This window comes from Triturus cristatus, chromosome 11 (genome assembly GCF_964204655.1).
Source record: "Triturus cristatus chromosome 11, aTriCri1.1, whole genome shotgun sequence".
Lineage (NCBI taxonomy): Eukaryota > Metazoa > Chordata > Amphibia > Caudata > Salamandridae > Triturus > Triturus cristatus.
This window is the reverse complement of record NC_140594.1, coordinates 620,917,003-620,938,074: the sequence shown is the minus strand read 5'-3', so window position 1 is coordinate 620,938,074 and position 21,072 is coordinate 620,917,003. Positions and strand designations below refer to the sequence as shown.

General features: G+C 44.7%; 1 protein-coding gene across 2 annotated transcripts in view; it reads left to right on the top strand.

Moving 5' to 3' along the window:
* LOC146785172 (phosphatidylethanolamine-binding protein 4-like) overlaps positions 1–21,072 on the top strand; it is a 263,014-nt gene that overhangs the window by 11,242 nt on the left and 230,700 nt on the right. For both annotated transcript variants that reach the window (XM_085636252.1, XM_085636253.1), the window contains exon 2: positions 15,767–15,882. In XM_085636252.1, the coding sequence (XP_085492378.1) occupies positions 15,767–15,882 (116 nt within the window). The remainder of the gene's footprint in view (positions 1–15,766; positions 15,883–21,072) is intronic.

Here is a 21,072-nt window from a genome sequence, read left to right as displayed (position 1 = left end):
ATCAGAGGCAAAATGCCCCAAATTGTTACACCTGTAACATCTTACGGGCCCCTTTTGAACAGGAGGACCTGTCGGGGCCCCGGTCGGTTTCTGGGGTGGGGGAGGCTGAGAACCCTTCCCTTGGTTCCCTTGGGGACTATTTTGGGGCCCTTTTTGGAACTGCTTCTGTTTACCCCTGTCCCCCCCCACTCTTCTGCTGGGGACCCTGCCCACCTTTGGCGGAATCTCCCACGGTACCCTTGTGGACCCTGGTACTGACCCAGCGGTCCGCCTCCTCAGCAAGCTTCCTAGGGTTAGTCAGCCTACTATCGATCAGGTGCTGGCGTAGCTCAGGAAAACAATTACTGGACAAGTGCTCCCATGCCATTAAATCAAGAAGCCCTTGATAATCATTTACCTTACTACCCTTTACCCAACCATCCAGCGCTCTGCAAAAGAAAGTCACATACTCCACATACGTACTATTGGGAATCTTAGTGCAACCCCTAAACCTCTGTCTATATAACTCAGGGGTCAACCCATACCTAGCCATCAATGCTTCCTTCATATGGGCATAAGAATTATGAACATCAGCAGGTAAATCTAACAGTGTGTCCCGCCCTTCACTCAGGAACCGTCCCCACAACCCCGCTCCCCAATCTTTCTCAGGGACCCGGTGGGAAGACATGGCTACCTCGTAGGCTCTGAACCACTGCCCGATGTCGTCATTCTTGAAGAACTCCTTCACTACATCCTTGGGAATATAAACTCTTGGTTCCGCCGGTACTGGCGGTGTGCTGCCACCAGAGGGATTAAGCTCCAAACTTTTTGCTTTCAGCTCCAGCTCCCTCAGCTTCATGTCATGCTCTAATTGTAGGTTCTTTTCTTCCATGGCTAGTCTTTGTTTTTCCATATCCATCTGCCCATGAAGTTTTGCCATCTCCACCTCGTGTGCCCGGGTTGCTGCCCTGTCTGCCAACTCTTCTGGCGACAGGCCTCTGCCAAACTCATGGACACTTCCTGGTGGAACCACTTCCACCTGATTCTCTGGTGCCTTTGACTCATACCAGGCCCTCAGCGCCTTCACGAATTGGGTCTTGTTTTTCAATCCAGTTTGGGCAATTCTGAACTTGGAGCAAAAACCTTTCAATTCTTCATTGCTATAATTCCGAAGTGCGCTTTCTTCCCAATCTATGTCCTCAAATCCAGAGATTATAGAAGCTGCCCTTCCGGCGGGAAGTGAACCAGGCATGGTTCTAACAACGGAGATTCTTGGCAAAACAAAAACAAATTCTAGTCTTGTGGCTGTGTTACTGGTCTGCTCTCACTACGTGGTGATCAGTGATTCACTATACGCAAACCACAAATGCAAATCCGTAAATCCCACCGCTGCCACCAATGTTAGAAATGAGGGGGCTCTGGTTGACGCAGGTGTGAACCCACAACAAGCAGGGACCCTTTACTTCTTGTCAGGGCGAAGGATGACTCCCCAGAATAACCCCTGCTCACCCTCTAGGTGCGTGGCGCGAGCAGTCTAGGCTAAGTCTCAGGCGTACACGGTTAAGCAAGTGCAATAATACATACAGTAAACCCCTTGCATGCACCACAAACGGACACCAATCAGGAAGTATATAAAAATAAGCTTTTATGTAGTTTCAGCAGAGTCATATACAAGGCCCAGTAACGTTGAACTGATGGGGCCACAATTCATACGGTAAAGTTCTCTTTGTTACGGAAAGTTCTTTAGGCGGGCACAAGGTAACTGTAGGCCTCAGCGCACTTCGTGCTGAGGCAGCGCCCAGGAGGCACGCGGCAGATGACAGGGAAATCAGAACGTTGCGGACCCTGGATCCGATGCGAGCTCGCGGTCGAGTTCGTAAGTACAGTACCTTGTTTCTTGACGTAAAGGCGGATGCGGGATTTCAGCGGCTCTTCGACAGAAGAGCGAGGCGGCGTCCGGGGCTCCCACACTTCACGATGGGTGTCTGATCTTCAGGCTCACGACAAGAGCGGGGTGTTGCAGGTGGCGGGTGAGCAAAGCGGGGCAGCCGGGCACGCAGATACGTCCGGGCCGTCCGAGGCTTGGAGATGCTCACTTACGCCGATTCCGGCGGGAGGGTGAAGGTGCGCAGCGAGCCTCCGACGAGCGAGGTGACAGGGGCAGCCCAGCACAGCGTAGGGGGAGCGGCTCAGATCGAGCGAGGCTCTTCCCAAGGCGGGGGCGGCTAAGCAGTCCTGGTCACGGCTCAAGGAGGGACTGGGGCACGAGGGTCACAGCTCCGGCGAGGGAAAGGACACCACAGTCCAGCGGCAGGCGAGTGAAGATCAGGTAGAGCCCAATGGTCCTGGGGCTCAGTTCAGGGGGCAAGCTCAGTTCCAAGCCCTTGGAGATCGTTTTGGAAAAGCACAAGTCTTGAAAGTAAAAGTAAAGTAAAAGCCTTCAGCAACAGTTTCTCTTCTCTCCTTTGGCAGCAAGGTCACCACTGCAGGCCAATCCCCCAGGATAGGGACAGTCTTCCTCCTACAGCTTTCCCGGTGCCTCCTCCTCAGGCAGAGATTCTTCTTGGTCAAAAGCGGATCTAGTTTCTCAGGAGCAGGGCTCCTCCATTTATACAGCAAATCTTTTGTTCTCCCAGGCCAGGGGGGCCCTTGCCTAGTTCAGTCCGGTTTCTGAGCACTTTGTTTACGCGATGCAGGCTTCTCCTTTCAGAGTGCAGGGCAGAGTCCTCAGACGCTCCACAGGGGGCGGAGCCGGCAGTGAGGTGGTAGAGTACTGTCCTATTCAGAGCCTAGGAGCACTCCTCCCACCAATCTACCTGTTGATCGTCCTATTCACCACCAGGCTACCTAGCCCTGCCCATCTGGGTTCCCCCAGCCCTGTCACTCACACCAGCCAGACATCAGATACACATCACGCAGAGGCGGGCTGAAATGTTTAGGCAAGCAAAGGCCAGCTTTCTAAAAGCGGCATTTGCAAACCCGGAATATTAAAATAAACCTTGCGAGAAGATGTACCTTATTATTCCGAGTTCAGGCATACTAAACTCGATCTTCTACCATGTTCCCTGGGTCGGTTAGGATCATAGGGTGTAACAATCCAGGCCGCCCATACTGGCCTATGAGAACAGGGTAGCCTTGCAGTAGTGAACAACAAGATGGCGGTCATTCACTACTAGGACATGCCACGCATCCAGGCTTGTCCTACCTTAGGCTTACAACGCACCCTGCCCGTGGGCCTACCAGAGGGGTGACTAACATGCAGCTAAGGGAAGGTTTTAGGGACCGGCAAGTGTGGGCACTTGCCAGTCAGCATGTCAGTACCAGACTGCACGCAGGTTCTGCGATGGCAGACCTTGGACATATTTTACCGGCCGCTTCTGTGGGTGGCACAACCAGTGCTGCAAGCCCACCAGTGGTGTTCGCATTTACATGCCCTGGCGCCCCTGGCGCACTTTACTGGGGTCGGACAGTAAATCAAACAATCCAATCATGGAATCCAACCAACATATACAATTTACATAGGGAGCACTCGCACCGCGACACTGGTTGGCAGTGGCACAGCGCGCTGAGCGGCCAACACCATAAAAACACATGAGGCACAGCGACAAAAAGAGGAAGGGAGACTCACGCCAAGGTGCCAGGTCTAACATATAGGCTGTCATATCCTGTGGGGTGTCCAGAATCAGTCTAGACACCAATCCCTCAGTTTATGTTGTCCAACAAACACGCAGATCCTATGTATTTTTAGGAACTACACAACACTAGATCTTTGAAGGGCTGTGACAAACCTCCTCAGCATACCTGCCCACGGTGCAACTTTGCTGGGCTAAAGAATCAGGTTTCCCTTGCATACAACTTCTCCGCAGCAGCCAAGCTAGTTCAGCAGGCCCTCTGCGAGAAGGTATCTGGCCTCATGGAACTGACTGTCACACAAAAGAGAGACTAAGTCCCTAAGTAAAAATATGGACCGACAAAGGCTTAAAAGTATCCAGCCGGTTATAGAGCTTTCCTGAGTATAAAATTTGAGTTTCTCCCACTCTAAACTTTTCCTGCTAAAACCAGAGGCTTCAGCGGGACGTTGTCCAGCGCCTTTCTTACTTCATAAGAACATCCTCAGATACAGCCTGCTGCCTTGCCCCGCTGAAAGATTTTGACTTCCAAAAAAAAAGATTAGGTCCCACGGTAAAAACCTCTGTGATGAACCTGGTTGTTGTATCTGACCCATGCTCTATCACAGTTTGCCTGAACTTGTGCCTAGTTCCCAGCCTATAGCGACCATAGACCTTAACTGGTGGTTTGTGCTTTTTGGTGCTGTTTTTACTTAAATGCTGTTTTTACTTAAATCCTTAAAAAATCATATCCCTGGGTCCCCATATTGGATTTTTGTTGTTTTAATGTCATTTTTGTTCATTACAACTTTCAGTTGTTTTTTGAATTGGAGTGGGATTTTTATTGTTTATGTTTTTGACTTTTTAACTGTTTTTATATTTCTAAGTGCCTCACACATTTTCTCTGTTAGGCCTGTCTGCTCTGTGCCACAACTACCTGAGACTGAGCTTTGGTTTAAATTACTGAGACCTTTAACTGGAGCTAACAAGATAGTGACTTTATCAATTGTGGTGGACCCTAATACCAGCCCCCCTACTCACAACAAATCACTTTCTCACATATCACAGTGCGAATTAATGTGTGGTCGTACTTTTACTGTTATTCCTTTTGTGTAACCTCAACAGGTTGTTTCCCAGATACTTGTTATGGAGCTATAATCAACCTCATCTTTAGGAGTGGAGAGTTAAGTGACCGCTGTATGTACAGACCTGTCTCAATCTCCAGTTGTGAATCTTTAATTAATTTACATGTTTGAATCTTCCCTGTCGTCAAGGTGGCAGTTCGGCAGTAATTATACCCAGCAGTATAAATGAAAGCATTGCACAGCAGTCCTAAACAAGTGTCTTTGTAAACAAATTCACATCCTTTTAAAAAGAACTAAACTTAAGCCAATTAGGATGCAGCTACTGAAGCACCCTTACCGTCAAGGGCTACTATAACTCAGATTTGTTACCGCACGTTGTGGGAAGGACGTTTCCCTGGGCTCTTCTCAGTTCGTTGTTATTACATGTGAGATTCTACATCTGTTGACTTGTCATTGATCTCCAGCTGTCAACTTCTCTAAGGTAACATCTTAGCTGTAGAATTCCTACAGAAAAAGTATGTTATAGAGCTCTAAAAAAGGTCTTGTTGGCATTGTAAATCTTAAGGGAAAACTAAGGGTATTCTCTTAATATCTCCATTACGATTGCCTATATATTGCCTTCATCCTCAACATAAGCCTATTGTATTGTCAATATTTTTGTTCGTTTTCTGCTAAGACTTTGAAAGATAGAAAGCCAGACTTATCGTTTGGCTACAGAAAATCAAGGCAATACATAATTCAACAAATACACCGAAGCACACCACTCAATCGTTACTCTTATCCTTGGACAGTAATCTGAGATCCAGCCAATCTTAAGATTTTCCTTAAAAGAAGTTCACAACAATTGATGAATCAGGTCACTTTGATCTTTTAATTCATTCCATTGCAGCAGCTGACGCGTGTTTCGTCCTCCTGGACTTTCTCAAGGCTTCACTCGAAATTCTCGGAATTAATTCTGTTTCATCTAATTCATAGAAAGTGTTCTTAAATTCCAATAGATTAAAAATCACTATGTATGTATCCAATAATCTGAGTCAATGATGCGCCCCAGTAGCAGCCGCTACAAGCATTAAAAAGCCTTGACGTATCCTGAATCACGCAATAATCTTTTAGGGGCTCAATTTTCATCCAAACATATGGGACCTTGATAAGTCCACTCTCAAACAGGGCAGCGTTCTGAGTCCTCGCACCGTAGGCAATACATTATTCAGTATGTGGAGATGAAGGAGAGAAACATCCTCTCCTCGCAAAAAGATCCAAAAAAGGGAAAGGAAACAACATAAGGAAAAAGACTCTTCTGTGGAGCTATACAAAAATTAATTCACAAAAGCAGAGGAAAAAACACTCTGAAAAGAGTCCCTCTTCAGAGGTTGAAAAACCTCAAAGAAAGGATTCTTCACTATCTACTGTTTCTGTGAGAAAACGAACCCAGGTTAGGACTGAGCCCCTCAACTCTGTCTTGCAGAGAAGCTTTCTCCTCAGACATAAATAAGACGTTGAAAAACCCTTCACCCATGAAGCTTGCATTGACTAAAAGACTATCAGCTAGACCATCACCTGAGATTATGAAAATTTCGTCATCGAGAGTCACACCGGTGATGTCGACGGAATAGTCGTCAATCTTGTCAACTAGTTCAGCGCCACTGCCATCGATAACAACACCACTGACAGGAAATAACACTAGAGCCTCAAATTTTCTTAAAATATAGAAAAACCGAATCAGCTCCTTCAGTAGGCCCATTAAAAGGCCATCTGAAGCTACAGGAAATAATATTTCAATTTCCATCCAGACAGACTTCTCCAAGTATAGTCTTGTCTCTACCACCCACACATCTACTCGAAATGAAGGCATCTGATGAGGGTGACAGCCCATTTGACCACCCCACATACTGCCCATCTCACCTTCTCTTAAAATGCCAAGATGAGAATAATAATGAGTATCTGCAAGAAAATGTTTCTTTCCAGGATAGACAAGAGGTGAAGGCAAGATGTTATGAAGCTTTTGAAGATCAATACGCTTATAACGATGCATATGATGATCACAGCTTCGAGTAGCTAATGATGTAGCCTCGACAACAGTGGGTGCAGACCTATGTCAAATGCTTACTGATTATTATGAGATTTCTTGAATCGGGCAATCCAGCTTCACCGATACAGCCAACTCCTCCGCAGAGCAGTGCGTCTCCCCGCATACCACTTTTATTCCATCAGGTGAGAAGCCTAGTTATGCAACTGAGTGTTACAGCAAGCAAATGATGGACGGAATGCTAACAATGCAAAAATCCATCGTTCTTTTGCCCACTACGCCATCCCAGTTTGCACCCAGCCATATGCAAATCAGTCTTGACCCTGTACCCCATGGGAACAGTCCAGACCGAACTGCGAGGCCAGGTCCTCCCTGGACCGGAAACAAGCATCCTGGGACAGGCTTCAGGGTATGTCACCCTTCTTCAGCCAGGCTAGCTTGAATCCAGTGGCAAAGTGAGCAAGGGATCCACTTCTGGGCATACCCATCCCACTTAGGGAAAAAGTGTTACAGCAAACAAATGATGGACGGAATGCTGACAATGCAAACATTCTAGCCCAGTCAAAAGATCTGGGTTAAATCCATTGTTCTTTTGCCCACTACGCCACCCCAGTTTGGACCCAGCCATATGCAAATCAGTCTTGACCCTGTGCCCCCTGGGAACATTCCAGACCGAGCCATCAGGCCAGGTCCTCCCTGGACCGGAAACAAGCATCCTGGGACCGGTTTCAGGGTATGTCACCCTTCTTCAGCCAGGCTAGCTTGAATCCAGTGGCACAGTGAGCAAGGGACCCACGTCTGGGCATACCCATCCCACTTAGGGCAAAAAGTGTTACAGCAAACAAATGATGGACGGAATGCTGACAATGCAAACATTATCCCCCAGTCAAAAGATCTGGGTTAAATCCATAGTTCTTTTGCCCTCTACGCCACCCCAGTTTGGACCCAGCCATATGCAAATCAGTCTTGACCCTGTGCCCCATGGGAACAGTCCAGACCGAACTGCCAGGCCAAGTCCTCCCTGGACCGGAAACAAGCATCCTGGGACTGGCTTCAGGATATGTCACCCTTCTCAGCCAGGCTAGCTTGAATCCAGTGGCACAGTGAGCAAAGGACTCAAAAAAACAAAAGTTTCTTTCTCCTGTTGATTTGATTAGGAAGAGATTATCTCCTCCTGGGCCTCTCTTTTCTCAACGTGAGAAAAAGGGACTAAGTGTGCGATAGAGTCTTATGCAGGTTACCAAATTTACAATAAAGTAATTCAATGCTTTGTGATTACACAGTCAAACGAAACAACTACACAGACGCAAAGGAATAAGATGTTTACCTATTTTATTAACCAGTGCATTCTTCATTATTCATCCATATCAGTTAAAAACACTTTTCCATGTTATTTATTAAAAAAACATATACAATACATAATAATAAAACAAAGATATTTTGAAAAAAGGACAGTCTTTTTTCAAAATATCTTTGTTTTATTATTTGCACCAACGGCTGATTATAATTCACATCAATGGCTCCACCTTCCACCAGCGGCCTCCCCTTTAGTGCTGGTTTTGGCCAACGTTCCTCTTCTGCGGGACAATCAGCAGGAATCTACTGCACAGTTAATGGATCAATGTCTGCACTGACTTTCAAACCAGCCTATGGACTGGGGAATGGGGAATCATCAGAAAGCAAATAAAATAATTATGGCCAGAAGGGTAAGGTGTGTGGGAAATTTAAGGAAATCTTTAATCTGGGATTGTGTAGTGATAAATGTTAACAACCCTTTCACTAGCACTTACCTCCGTAGAAATCTTCAAAGATTTTGTTCCAGGAACACACATATCATCCATCTAGCCCTGGAGTATTTTTACAAACGGGGCCCAACTGCAGGTCCTGAACAGAGGGGTAGGCTAAGGCCAGGCCATTTCACGCCACGTCACTTAGAGTGCCCAAATATCGCACCGGGGGTAGGTCTTTTTAATAGATTTGCTGCCCTTACTGATATGGAAGCTTTCAACTGACCATTAATAGCTACATATCCATCACCCTTAATATCGGCCAATTCGTAGCCCATTATGCAGGCTACTGCCTTGTCTAGTTCATCCCTGGAAATAGGGGACAGGAGTAAGATAGGCTTAGTCACATGGAATGTGGCAGGAATTGCTTCAAAAGTTGGAAACGCAGAGTGGCTTAACCATTGGCAAACGAGAGACATTATATGTCTTCAAGAAACATGGGCTGAGGACCCAGTTTTCTTTTCAGAATTTAGGACTTATCATACACCAGCAGTGCCCTCGGCATCAGGCAGAGCTAAGGGTGGCTTACTAACCTTAGCGTCTAACACACTGTCGGCACAGGTAAAACAGGTGGGTCCTCAGAACAACTACTTCCAGATCCTCCAATTGGAGTTCTCAAAAGAAGGCCACTGGTTATTAATACATTTTTATAATAATCACTTCGGGAGTAACATGAAACATGTGGTTGAATTACGAACTCCGATTAATTAATTCACGATTACAGAAGGGCCTTCCAAGCATAATATGGCTGGGGGATTTCAATACCCATTTATGTAAGCATAAGGAGGTTAGCGTGTGTGGGATGGTCGACCCGTAAGGCAACCCACTATCAGACTTCACGCATAGCGACTACGGTGATATGCTTAATAGGCTACTATACACAAGGCATCTGACTGTACTTAATAGCCGTAAATCAGGTCAAATAGAGCATACATTCAGGAGAAGTAATTCAGAATCTATGATTGATTTCATTTAGCTTCTTCCTCAATACAAGACAGAGTTGACCACCTTAGCAATACATTTACCTGTCATAGCGATCAAACAATTTTATTAGTCCAGTTAAGCACCCCGCATAAAGCGAAGAGACATCAATCGCTAGTGAATAATTTCACAATATCTAGAAACAATGGCTATCAAATGAAGTGGGCTCAGGCAGTGAAAAAGAACTTGGTACCTGCTATATTATCCCAAGTGAGGGGGGACATTTTAGATTGCTTGTCCGAGCATGCCTCTCCCCCCCCTTCTAGTTTTCTAGTTTAAAACCTTATTAATAAAATTAAACTGCACTCATTAGACAAAAACCAGTAAATGGCCCTCCATTTTGTTGCTGGTTCGATTCAACATGCTCACTAGCAAAAAGAGCCCTTGATAGTGCCTTAAAAATGCAACCTAGAATGCCGGCACTGATAAGTGCACTCAGAAAGGATTATAAGAAGGCGAGAAGTACATGTGTGAAGGAATTAAGGGGAAAGGCCTGGGATGATTTGGAACAAGCCACAAACTCATGCGACAGTAGGGAGTTTTGGAAGGTCATAAATGTCCCTTATTTTAAAGACGCTCTTTGGATACCCATGTAGAGGAAGCTGCTTGGATAGGGCATTTCGAAAGTATTTTTGCATTGCAAACTCCCCATGACCTCCCTCAAACCGATCAACTGCCTCTCGCCCAAAGATTCCTGTCATTTTCACTGCATGAAGTGAAAAAAGGATTGGAAGCGTGTGTTCAAGGGAAAGCCCCGGGACTAGACGGGGTCCCAATAGACCTCTTCCAGACCGATCTTGACCTGTGGGTGCCTCTAATAACAAATGTTTTTAATTGCATAGCAATAGAGGGCCCGCCACCATCTTGGAACCACAGTGTCATAGTCCCAATATTCAAAAAGGGAGATAGGGCCAGCCCTAGGAATTACAGGCCCATCTCCCTTTTGGACACAACAGCTAAACTCATGGGTTGACTGTTGCTAGCCAGATTGGAGGAATGGGCCCAGGAACGCAATATTTTAATGCAGGCCCAATATGGCTTTCGCAGAGGCATGGGACAGTGGATCAATGTCTGAACCTCTCGCTTTGCATAGACAAATACACGAAGGCCAAAGATGGGAGGTTATACATGGCCTTCATGGATTAGTTAGCGGCCTTTGATTGTGTGTCTCACTCTAAGTTATGGTTCATGATAGAGGGCATGGGGATCGATTCCCTGATCATCCGCTTTAATCGCCAGCTGTTTGCTAATGCCACTGCCTCTGTGCGGTATGGCAGAAGCGGGGAATGCACACAGGCATTTAAGATCGAAAAGTGTGTCAGACAGGGCTGTGTCCTTGCCCTGTTCCTGTTTCCATCTATTCTAACGGGGTGGAGGCGGCCCTGTCTGGCCTCTCTAGATGTGCCAAATTTTGATAACATCTCTCTCCCAATATTGGCATACGCAGACAATGCGGTCCTAATCACCAGAACAGGGGTAGCTCTCTAGAACCTTATATCCTCATACTCTTCATTATGGCCTCACTAGACCTTAGAGTGAACGAATCTAAATCGTTCATTATCATAGTGGGAGCCCCTAGAGGCGCAAAGGCGCCATATTTCCATCTAGGCTCAAAGAAAATTGAGGTGGTTGACTCCTTCCCATACCTGGGGATCCTGTTTGATAGTAAGCACTCCTGGAACAAACTGGTCGCAGCAATAGCATTGGGCATGGACAGAGGTCTTCAAGCCATAAAGGGGTTCGCTAAGAAATTAGGAGCGATTCCTTTGGAAACAATTAAAAAGATCTACCAAGCCAAAACAAAAGCGGCAGCAACCTATGGGGCCGGAGTTTGGGGAATGGCACAAATCGATCAAATGCAGAAAGTGGAAGATACTTTTTTTTAAGTCAAGGGTTTCGCTGCCATCCTCAACATCCAATTATATCCTGCATCTCGAATTGGACCTCCCCTTCTTGGTTGACTCTATTAGAATGGCGCCCATCCTGCTGTGGCTTTCAATTTGGCGAAGGACAATTGTCAAACTAACCCAACGCATAATTGGTGATTGCTTGGGGCTCAAGAGACATAGCAGGATTGGATGGCTTAGATATGTGGAGGTGGAACTAAATGCAATAGGGCAGGGAGAACTTTTTAGGGACCCCTCATTATGCAGCAAGGTCTCTAAATGTAAAATAATTGATCGTTATCTACGGAAGGCTAATTGCGACAGCAGGGAAAAGAACAGGCATTTACAGGCGCTTGCAGTCTACAATCTAATTCCGCCAAGACTGGAGGAAGGCTATTGTTACCTTTCCCATGTTACTGTAGCTCAACACAGATTTATTCTGTTACGCTTTTGCCTGAACCTGATTCCCCTGATGTTCGGGTTCCCAGAGAAGAGGTATAAGCATGCAGATTTGGGCCTCTGCCCGTATGACAACTGTTCTCCCCAGTCTGACCTACACCTAGTATTGTTTTGCAGGCTTTATCACACTGAAAGAGAGAGGTTTCTCCTCCCAATCTTAAGGCGACAACATTTCTCGCAATGCAGGGTGGCACTGTATTTTTTAAAAGCTCTTCCTAATCCCCACGTCTGTTTTATGGTAGCATCCTTCTTGTGGGCTTGCTGGAGAAAGGGAAGGGTGATGTGCTCGTTGCTATAAATTTTTAGCATTCACGGATCAAATTGTACAGACCATCTTGGTTTTAACTAACAAAAGGCTAAATAAGTTTTTTTAATTTTATTTTTTTAAATGTCTTTGGTTTTATATATATTATTTATTGTGACCTAACCAATGAAATTGTACTTTTATGATCTGTTTGTACATAGATCGCATAAAGATTTGAATTGAATTGAGACAAAGTACTGATATTTTCCTACAGGTGGGAAACTCAATATCTGGTGTGCCCATTAAAATCTTGAGACCCTTACTATACTGTTTGCAATCACCAACTGATTTGTTAGGAAAGTTATAGCTAAAACATAAAATAACTAACGTGTTCAAATACTCAAGATGTTAGCACATTAGTATCAATCTCTCCAGTCTTCATGTTGAAGAATTTGCACCCAACTTTGCACTGACTTTTTCTCATCGGTGGTGTGGATTGTGGTTTTCTCAGTAATTTTAATGGGTGGCTGTCTCTCAACCCAAAGGTACAACTGACACTTGGTTAGTAGATCAATGTCCATAAAGTGCAGATCATGACAATTAAGGGGTCAGGCAGGGCTCTAAATCGGTGGAAAATTGGAAGTGGAGCCCAAAAATGGTCCACACACAAGGTTCTTCCTCCACCTTTATATCTGAAAAAAAACAAGACAGTCAGGTGCAATACCTCCTCATAGCATTGCAGAATCAGTGGACTTCCAAGTAGGGTTTGGGACACCTCTTCCAGTACCTACGCCACTGAAGATAGTGATAAGCCTATGCCCAGTGTCACCACAGGCAGACTCTAGCAGCCACAAGTAAAAGGCAAATTGGGGGAAGTCCCATAACAGCCAAAGCAAGTAGATTTTGCTACATGGAGAGTAGGCTTGTCTGAATCACTGCTCATGCCACTTGCAAGTTGATATTTGGATGCTCTCCTCCAATCTCTAGTGAATGGGAAAAACAGCTTCTTGGTTCTCAGTGCAACACACTTTTTTGTTTCTCTGAACCAAACTAACAAAGTGAGAGTTTTTCTGAAACATACTGGCCCTCACACACTGGAATTTCTTCAGGGTGTGGAGACTACTGTTTTTTTCTGTACATGATCACCAGGTTTTACGTGCTGTTGACCAACAGAGAAAGGACACCACACCTTCCGCACTAAATAGGGTCGGCAGTCTGATGCCCTTATTTCGATAGACCCTTCTCCGTTGGCCATTAGAGTCAGATTTCCAATGGCAGAGTCAGTGGGGAAGTCAACTCCTTTGGAAAACTGATAGTCTTCCCAACTCATAGTTGAGTGGGCGCACAGGGGACTCTGTCACATTTTTGACAGAGCACCCTGGCTGCCTACCTCGAAATCAGTCGATTTGTCCCAGTTTAATGAAGAATCAGCTTCAGGTTTAGGAATGGTCCATGGCAAAGTCCACAGAGGTCTGGTCAAGGTAAGAACCTTCACTGATGTGAAGGGAGCCTCAAAGTCTTACGTCCAGTCCAAGGTAGATGGACTGCAGTCACTGTGTATCTTAAAAGCTTGAAATGTCAACTTCAAACGGTTCTGACGCGTTATCTATTTCTTGTCAAGGGGAAGCTTGTCCTGCACCCAGCATGCAATGCAGCACAGGCTGCCACACAAGTAGCCTCAGGGGTAATAGTCTGTGCACCAATCTGTATCCCCGTCAGGCAGGCACTTAGAAAGAAGTGAAGAATGTGATGGCCTTGTTATTTCTGTGGGCAGCTTCTGTATTGTATTAATGGTTTGCGTAAAAAGATGTTTGTTATCCGCTATGAGGTACCCTAATAGGAGGTGTACAGGAGATGGTTGCTAACCCTTTTCTATTCAAACAACATCCATTATTTGCAATCCTTAATAATGTTACTGCAAAAAGGATAACTGCAGAAAAAAAAATGAAAAGAAATAAACACAAAAGAAGTCCTAGCCCCTAGAGGTCACTGGACTTAAGATACACAGAGGGGCAGTAGGCACACCCCAAATGGGTCTATTTCACCTTAAAACTACCAGTATGCTACCACCAGCTAGGACCCAAGAGAAAATAATAATTGACCTCATAGAGACTACGAGATGAGGAAGCAGATAGATGTTTCTCCCATCTGTTGGAGCAGTCACCAAGAAAGCCTTGTGAGCACCAGATTTGCAGTTTGAAGAGTGCCTTTTATGAGGATACCATCCAAATGAGCCATCACGTAAAAATCGAAGAGGGAACAAGCAGCGGCAAGCCAATATGTCTGGCTTTGGTAAACAGGTGTGATGGTTACATTTTTATTTTATTTTTAATCCTATCGTGTCACAAAAATAAAAAAGGACAATAAAAAAAAGCATTCCTCCATCTTAATATGGCTGCTATATACTTTCAATATATATATATATTTTTAAGTAACCATCACATAAAGATTGAATCCAACAGTCCAACAGTATGTCGTTTCCCAGCTGACAGATGTACTAAAAACAGGTATAGAAACCCTTTTAAGGTTTAATGCTCATCACAGGAAAAATACAACTCTTATGGGCTCAAAGAAATTGTGCTAATTGGATTTGAATTACTGGCACCTGAAGACACAATTTAAACACGAAGGTCAATAAAGCATAAAGAGTGTGAAGAAGAAAGCATTGGCAAAGTAATGTATTGGCCCCCTAGACATGGCACTGACATGATGTGCACACCTGGTCAGGATAATTCCCTCACTCACATTGCAAGAGGTCAATGGCTGAAGTGGACTAACCTATTGCCCCATGCTGTAAGTTCTGGTAGGCAGAAGCAAAATATGAATGACAGTTGAACAGAGCAATGAATTGCGAGTGCTGGCCCTAAGCTCCTCTATGTATTTTTAGGTCGAACCTGGGCAGCGCATGCGCTGCTCTGCGAGGCAAGCTGTATTCTAATATAGACTTGAAGCTCCACCCACTCCCCACCCATATTTTATGTTGGCTTGTGTCATTGTCCTTTGTAAATGCTGGTTTCTGATTCTTTAATAGGCTTGTTAGTCCCTTCTCAGTACCGCCTTGTCTTCATTTGTAACTGCCCATGAGGACTGGCCCTTTTGCTTCTATTGTTAAACGGTATGTTTTATTTAGTCTGTAAGCACTATTTTCTTTCATGAGTTTCTCCTACTGCTGACACGACATGCTTTCCTACTACATTCAGTCGCCATGCGCGCTATCACTTGCCAAGCAGCTGGGGACAATGACGGCCGCTTATTTGAAGTGAAATTTGTCTCGCATTTACAAGAGTTTGAGCTATTGGCATTGTAAATGACAATGCCTTATATTTTTGTTAATTATCAAAACAGATAAATAAAAGGCATTGTCATTTACAATACCAATAGCTTAAACTTTCGCAAATGCAAGACCTATTGCATTGCAAATGCTTGTTGTATATATGTATTTGTTTTTATAACCTGAGGCTGACTCGCACAGCTGAAGCTGTATCTAACACAGACGTTTTTTTAAAAAGGAAAACCTGGCAGGATGGGACATACGATTAAACTAACTGGGGGTTTCGTGCTTGAAGCATAAATACATATTTGTTATTAGAGCCTAGAGATAATGACTGTGGTGAATGTGTCAGAGATTAATAGTAACGAGCAGTCCACAGAGTTTTGCTCCCATAGATCTCAGTTCCAGTGGTCTCATTTCTCCTGTATCTATTCCAACAGGTCAAGATGCTGGCTCTAGTGGCTCTGTTTGTGCTCTGCAGACTAACTACATCGCTCACAGAAAGAGAGTACTGCACATTTGAGATTTTGAGAGGAGAAGATGGGGACTTTTGCAAGTGAGTAGCCACAGCACTGAAAGCGACATTGTGAGAGCACAGAAGGAGGAAGTGCCACAACATCGAGACGGGCAATGTAGAGATGCAACTATAAGATAGGACCACACGGTACATTGTGACTGTTCAAGCATACCCGTTCACACTCCCCTAGCTGTATGTATGACTTTCTCACTCCCCCCTTTTTAGCTGTAAAGTCATTAAAAATGACCTGTTTCCCCATTAGTAATTGATCTGTGGTTTAGACTTTATTTTCTGAGCAGCAAAGAAAAGCTGTTGTGGGAATTGATAAAGCTGGATTCTTATCTTATCGTATCTTACCATCTCTAAGAATCCTCAGGTCGACTGAACCTTTGTACCTGCTGAATAGTGTGAAGGGAAGAACATCAAATTTCTCAATATAGCCGATAACTTCAAGTTATACTCCAAAAATCACTGACTCCGAATTTCGAATTTTGCGGTTTATTACAAAGCCAAAAATAGTTGCACATACAGACACCTCATCACGAGGTTAAGGAAATAAATGGGCACTAATACAAAGAATATCCTACGCAGGAGTCTCATCCGACTCAGAATAAGGAGAATAGTTAACTCTAGAAGCATTAGGCAACCAATAACTGCTCCAATCTCTATGTTAGAAGTCATTAACCTAAAAGAAAAAAATAATCAATCTGTCCCTACACTATCTCTAAAGTGACATCCCTACTTAGCATTATTCCCAGGCAAGAGAGGAAAGGTGTCAGTAGTGAAGACTTCCTGAGAAGTTCACTGACTTTGCTTAGATCACTAGCCAAAGCTATAGAGCTCGTTCTAAGATGCTCCTTCTAGCTTCCCATCTAATCCTCGACTGCTCAATCCTCGGGGCACTGTCCCTAATTCAAAATCACAAAATAGTAGAACACTCCTTCGTCACACCTCTTCGGCCAGGTCTTCCTTCTGTATTTTTCCATCAAAACTCTTACTTCATCCAAAGACCGTTGGAGTGACCTTGGGTCTCAGGCACCTTCTCCGCTGAAAGTATCATATCTGTATTCCGGTGTACTCCCATGGTTGCTTCTCCTACCATCCTAACTCCTAAAACAAAGTGTTAGTCGTCCTAACGAGCTAGGTGTCCTTGCACCTGCAACAGAAACATGGGAACGTGAAACTTTCCACTCTCTGAGATCTGCTGACTTTTCTAAAACCCAGAGCCTTTCCAAGGGAAACAATTTTTGGCCTACTATATTTAGCGAACATAAGAAGGAATAGGCCTTTCTCTTAAACGTATATACGATCAGGCCTTTACACAATTTAAACACACATTTCTAAAATCACATTAAAAGCATTGATTTCATTACTCTCTCCATACATGGATAAGCAAAACTACACGTGCAGACTTTAATATGGTGCACGTTTAAACCTAATGCATCACCTTATACATGAACTAATTCATTATGCATCATCTAAAATACACTTTCGATTAAACACTGCATTGATCTTCATAATTGACATGATTACACTTCTATTCACACTATTATATGCTACTTTAGTACTACATTTCTAAAACCCACACGTTAATATATTTCCTCTAAATATATGGGTGCGGACTACCTGTGGTTATGATGCACCCCTACGATTTCAGAATAACATGGCACTCTATCAGGTCCCCCCTTTGATGACTAGTGTCATCACACCTTTACACAACTTCCTTGGAGAAAGAACCGACCTAAACAGAACTTGTTGCCATTCTCCCCCGTCGGAGTCCCTCCAAATTCTTGAGGTTCTGATATTGACTGTCCTGCAGTCTGCCCATTCTCATCTCCCTAAGAGCTCTTTCGACTCTGTTTCCTTTATACTACTTATAGGCTCTGACAAATCCCCACAAACAAACCACACAGACCACAATAATGATGAGAGGTCTCAACACATAGCCCAGAAAACCTCTCCCCAGATTTGCGAACCAACTTCCCACCTGACTGAATCCTTCACCAACCTTTTCCCAAACACCTTCTTCAGTCAAATCCTCTTTCTCACGATGAATCATAGTGATGTTACTTATATATTTCTCAAGATCTTTGCTATTGTCTGGTATATAAATACAGCACTCTTGAACTTTCAATAATTTACAGACCCCGCCCTCTTTTGCTAGTAAAACATCTAAAGCAAGGCGGCTCTGCAAAACCATAGTCCTTATCGACAACATCTCTCCATAATAACTCCCAAACGTGGTATTATAGCTCCAAACACATCTCCAATCACTGCTCCTGCACTCTCAGCTCTTTTCACTCTCGAATGCGTTCCACTTTCTAAAAGCTCCAGGTCCTCCGCATGGTAGATCTTTGGGAAAATAATCCCCAAATAACATGCACCATATCAATTTGCAGGCAATCTAACATAAGCATTCTTTCCACACACATAATATATGGTTGGTATCACCTTGCAGAAAGTTCTTAGCAGAATCTTCCATGGTGAAAACATGATCACACGTACTCTGTCCCACTGGGACCATCTCATAATAGGTCTGATACTGTCTCACACACAACTTTCCCCTCTGCTCCTTGTCCAATGCTAAAGGACCATAACTCCCTTTCGCTCTGTGAGACCTTTCTTCCTCGGTCCAATCTACTGGACGGTTTCCTGTATCTCGTGTCTGTGTTAGTCTTCTGTATCTATCTTATACCTGATCCACTAGCTTTTTTTCTACGTTTGATAATGAGCATGTTAAATTGTGCCTATGAGCATATGCTGTATCTAGTTCCAAAGACGGTATGAAATACTTCAGAAGCCTATCTTCTTGTTTATAGTAATCGTACTTGTTCAAATGCTTATAAGCTGGAACCTCAGGAAGCACTGCATCGTAATTGGAAAAGAAATACTCAAACTGACCTCTTTCATAAAATATACTGAGCAACAAACTACATGAAATCCCATACGTCAGTGGAAGGTGGTGATACCTAATACCCTCATCCACTGAAGCTGGTAACTGCATACACACATTGCAGTCTTTCGCATCCATCCCATCCACATACTCATATTACAGCCTGGCGTACGCATTAAGCTTAAAATCACCTCTAGTCAAATCTATGTGAAATTTACGACTCTCTTCGATTAGTAAAGCTCTTTCAGCTCCTATGGTGACCTCCTTTTGGCTAGGAGTGGTGGGTGTAGGGGTCCCTTGCACCTCCACTGCCTGCTCATGTGGAACTATATAAGAAACCACAACTACTATCATTATGGAAACTATCACTCCACATATGAATGTGCCTACTACTAATTTGGATCTACGATGGGTATCTCCAGCCTCCATAACTTTGGAAAATTTCTCAAAAGTTCTTGGTTTCAGCAGCAAACACTCAAGAGTCTCTTTTCTCTTCCACGTGTCGCTTGTTAACCAGTTCGAACAACACTCCGAAAAGCTGGAAATCCCCTTTTGCAATTTCAGTTCCTTATTTACACAGTCCACAAAAAGACTTCCCTAGCTCTCTTTCGTTGTCTCTGTGGAAAGTCCCTATGTTTATTCTTCTTCCCCTTGGGCCTAGGTTATCTTCTTTGTAGACTGTTATTTACATCAAAGTTCACTCTCAGTCCAAAATAAGATCAGCTCCAAGAATCTCTAAAACATGCTGCAAAAGTTCAAGACGAAGAATTATCGTTTCATGAGTCGACAGCTCAAAACCAAACATCGGAAAGGTCAATCTGTGCAATATCAGATGGCGAACTCCACTTAGAAGTGCGGGATTGGGAACTGTGAGAGTCAGCACTCCTTTGATTTCAAGTCCTGTAACCACCAAACCCACATTGATTTTCACATTAGGAATCTTGCTGACCACAGTCACGGACCTCAACCTCCCTGAGCTCACCACTCCTGGTATCAGTCACAACGTACGTCCACTCCGGGGTAGCGTACCTCTGATACGGCACTCTTGTTCTCCTCGACCTTCTCGGACCTCCTGGAGCCTGCTCTCCGTCACTTTGTTCCAATTCAGACGTTTCAGACACCGGAACAAGGTCTCTTTCAGGTGCCAACCTCAGATTCAGTCGCCTCTGACTCACGGGCCAAACCTCTTCCACTCTGGTCGCATTTCTGCTCTCTCCCTGAATACCCTGTGCACCACTTCCTCCTTCTGCTGAATTTGACTCTACTCCACCCACACCAACACCTCCTTCATCTGAGTCAAAATCGGGGTTCTGATTGACGCAACCCCCTTCAGCTTGTTCCGGTGCACAACCAGCTGCGTCAGCGACCCTTACAGCTTGACTTGCCCTCTCATGTGGCCCTGCCACATCAGCTGGATTTTCATTCACAAGAGGGCCTGTTTCTTCCAAGGGTGCTGGAACTCTGCGGGTATGGGAGGCATGCACCCAGTTTGGCAATCCTCCGCACTTCACTGCTGTGTTCGTTACCAGTATTACCTGGTAAGGGCCTCGCCACCGAACATCCAGACAACTCTTCCTCACATGCTTACGAACAAGCATCCAGTCCCCGGGACACAGGTCGTGGCATAGGTCACTCGAGGCTGGAACAGTTGCTGCTTGCACCTGCTGAGACACAGAACGGACCACATCAGCTTGTCCTTTGCAGTAATCGAGAATCAAGTAATCAGTGATGTTAATCAAAGCTGTAGCTGATACTGCTGGCAATCACATCGCCCTCCCCATCAGGATCTCATGCGGGGACAACCCAGTTCTCCTGTCTGGGACACTACGGATGCTCATGAGCACAAGGGGCAATGCATCAGGCCACTTCAGAGACGTCGATGTGCACACTTTTGCCATTCGAGCTTTCAAAATCCCATTAATCTGCTCCACAATCCCAGAAACCTCTGGTCGATAGCTGCAATGTAGCCTCTGGTCCACGTTCAATGCGGCACAAAGCAACTTCATGATTTCACTGTGGAAATGTGTCCCCCTGCCTGATTCCAAAGAGGTCGAAAACCGAACCTCGGGATAAGCTCCCTCAATAACAGCTTAGCTACAGTGAGAGTGTCACACCTACGTGTTGGGTAAGCCTCCACCCATCGTGAAAAAAACACACACCACAACCAGAATAGATCTCAACCCATTACACTTAGGCATTTCAATTAAATCCAACTGCATCCTATTGAAAGGTCCTCCCGACCTCCCAATGTGACTCTAAGTAACCACAGTCTTCTTTCCAGCATTCATCTGTTGTCAAGTAACACACCTCTGACACACTGCTTCAGCAACTGCACG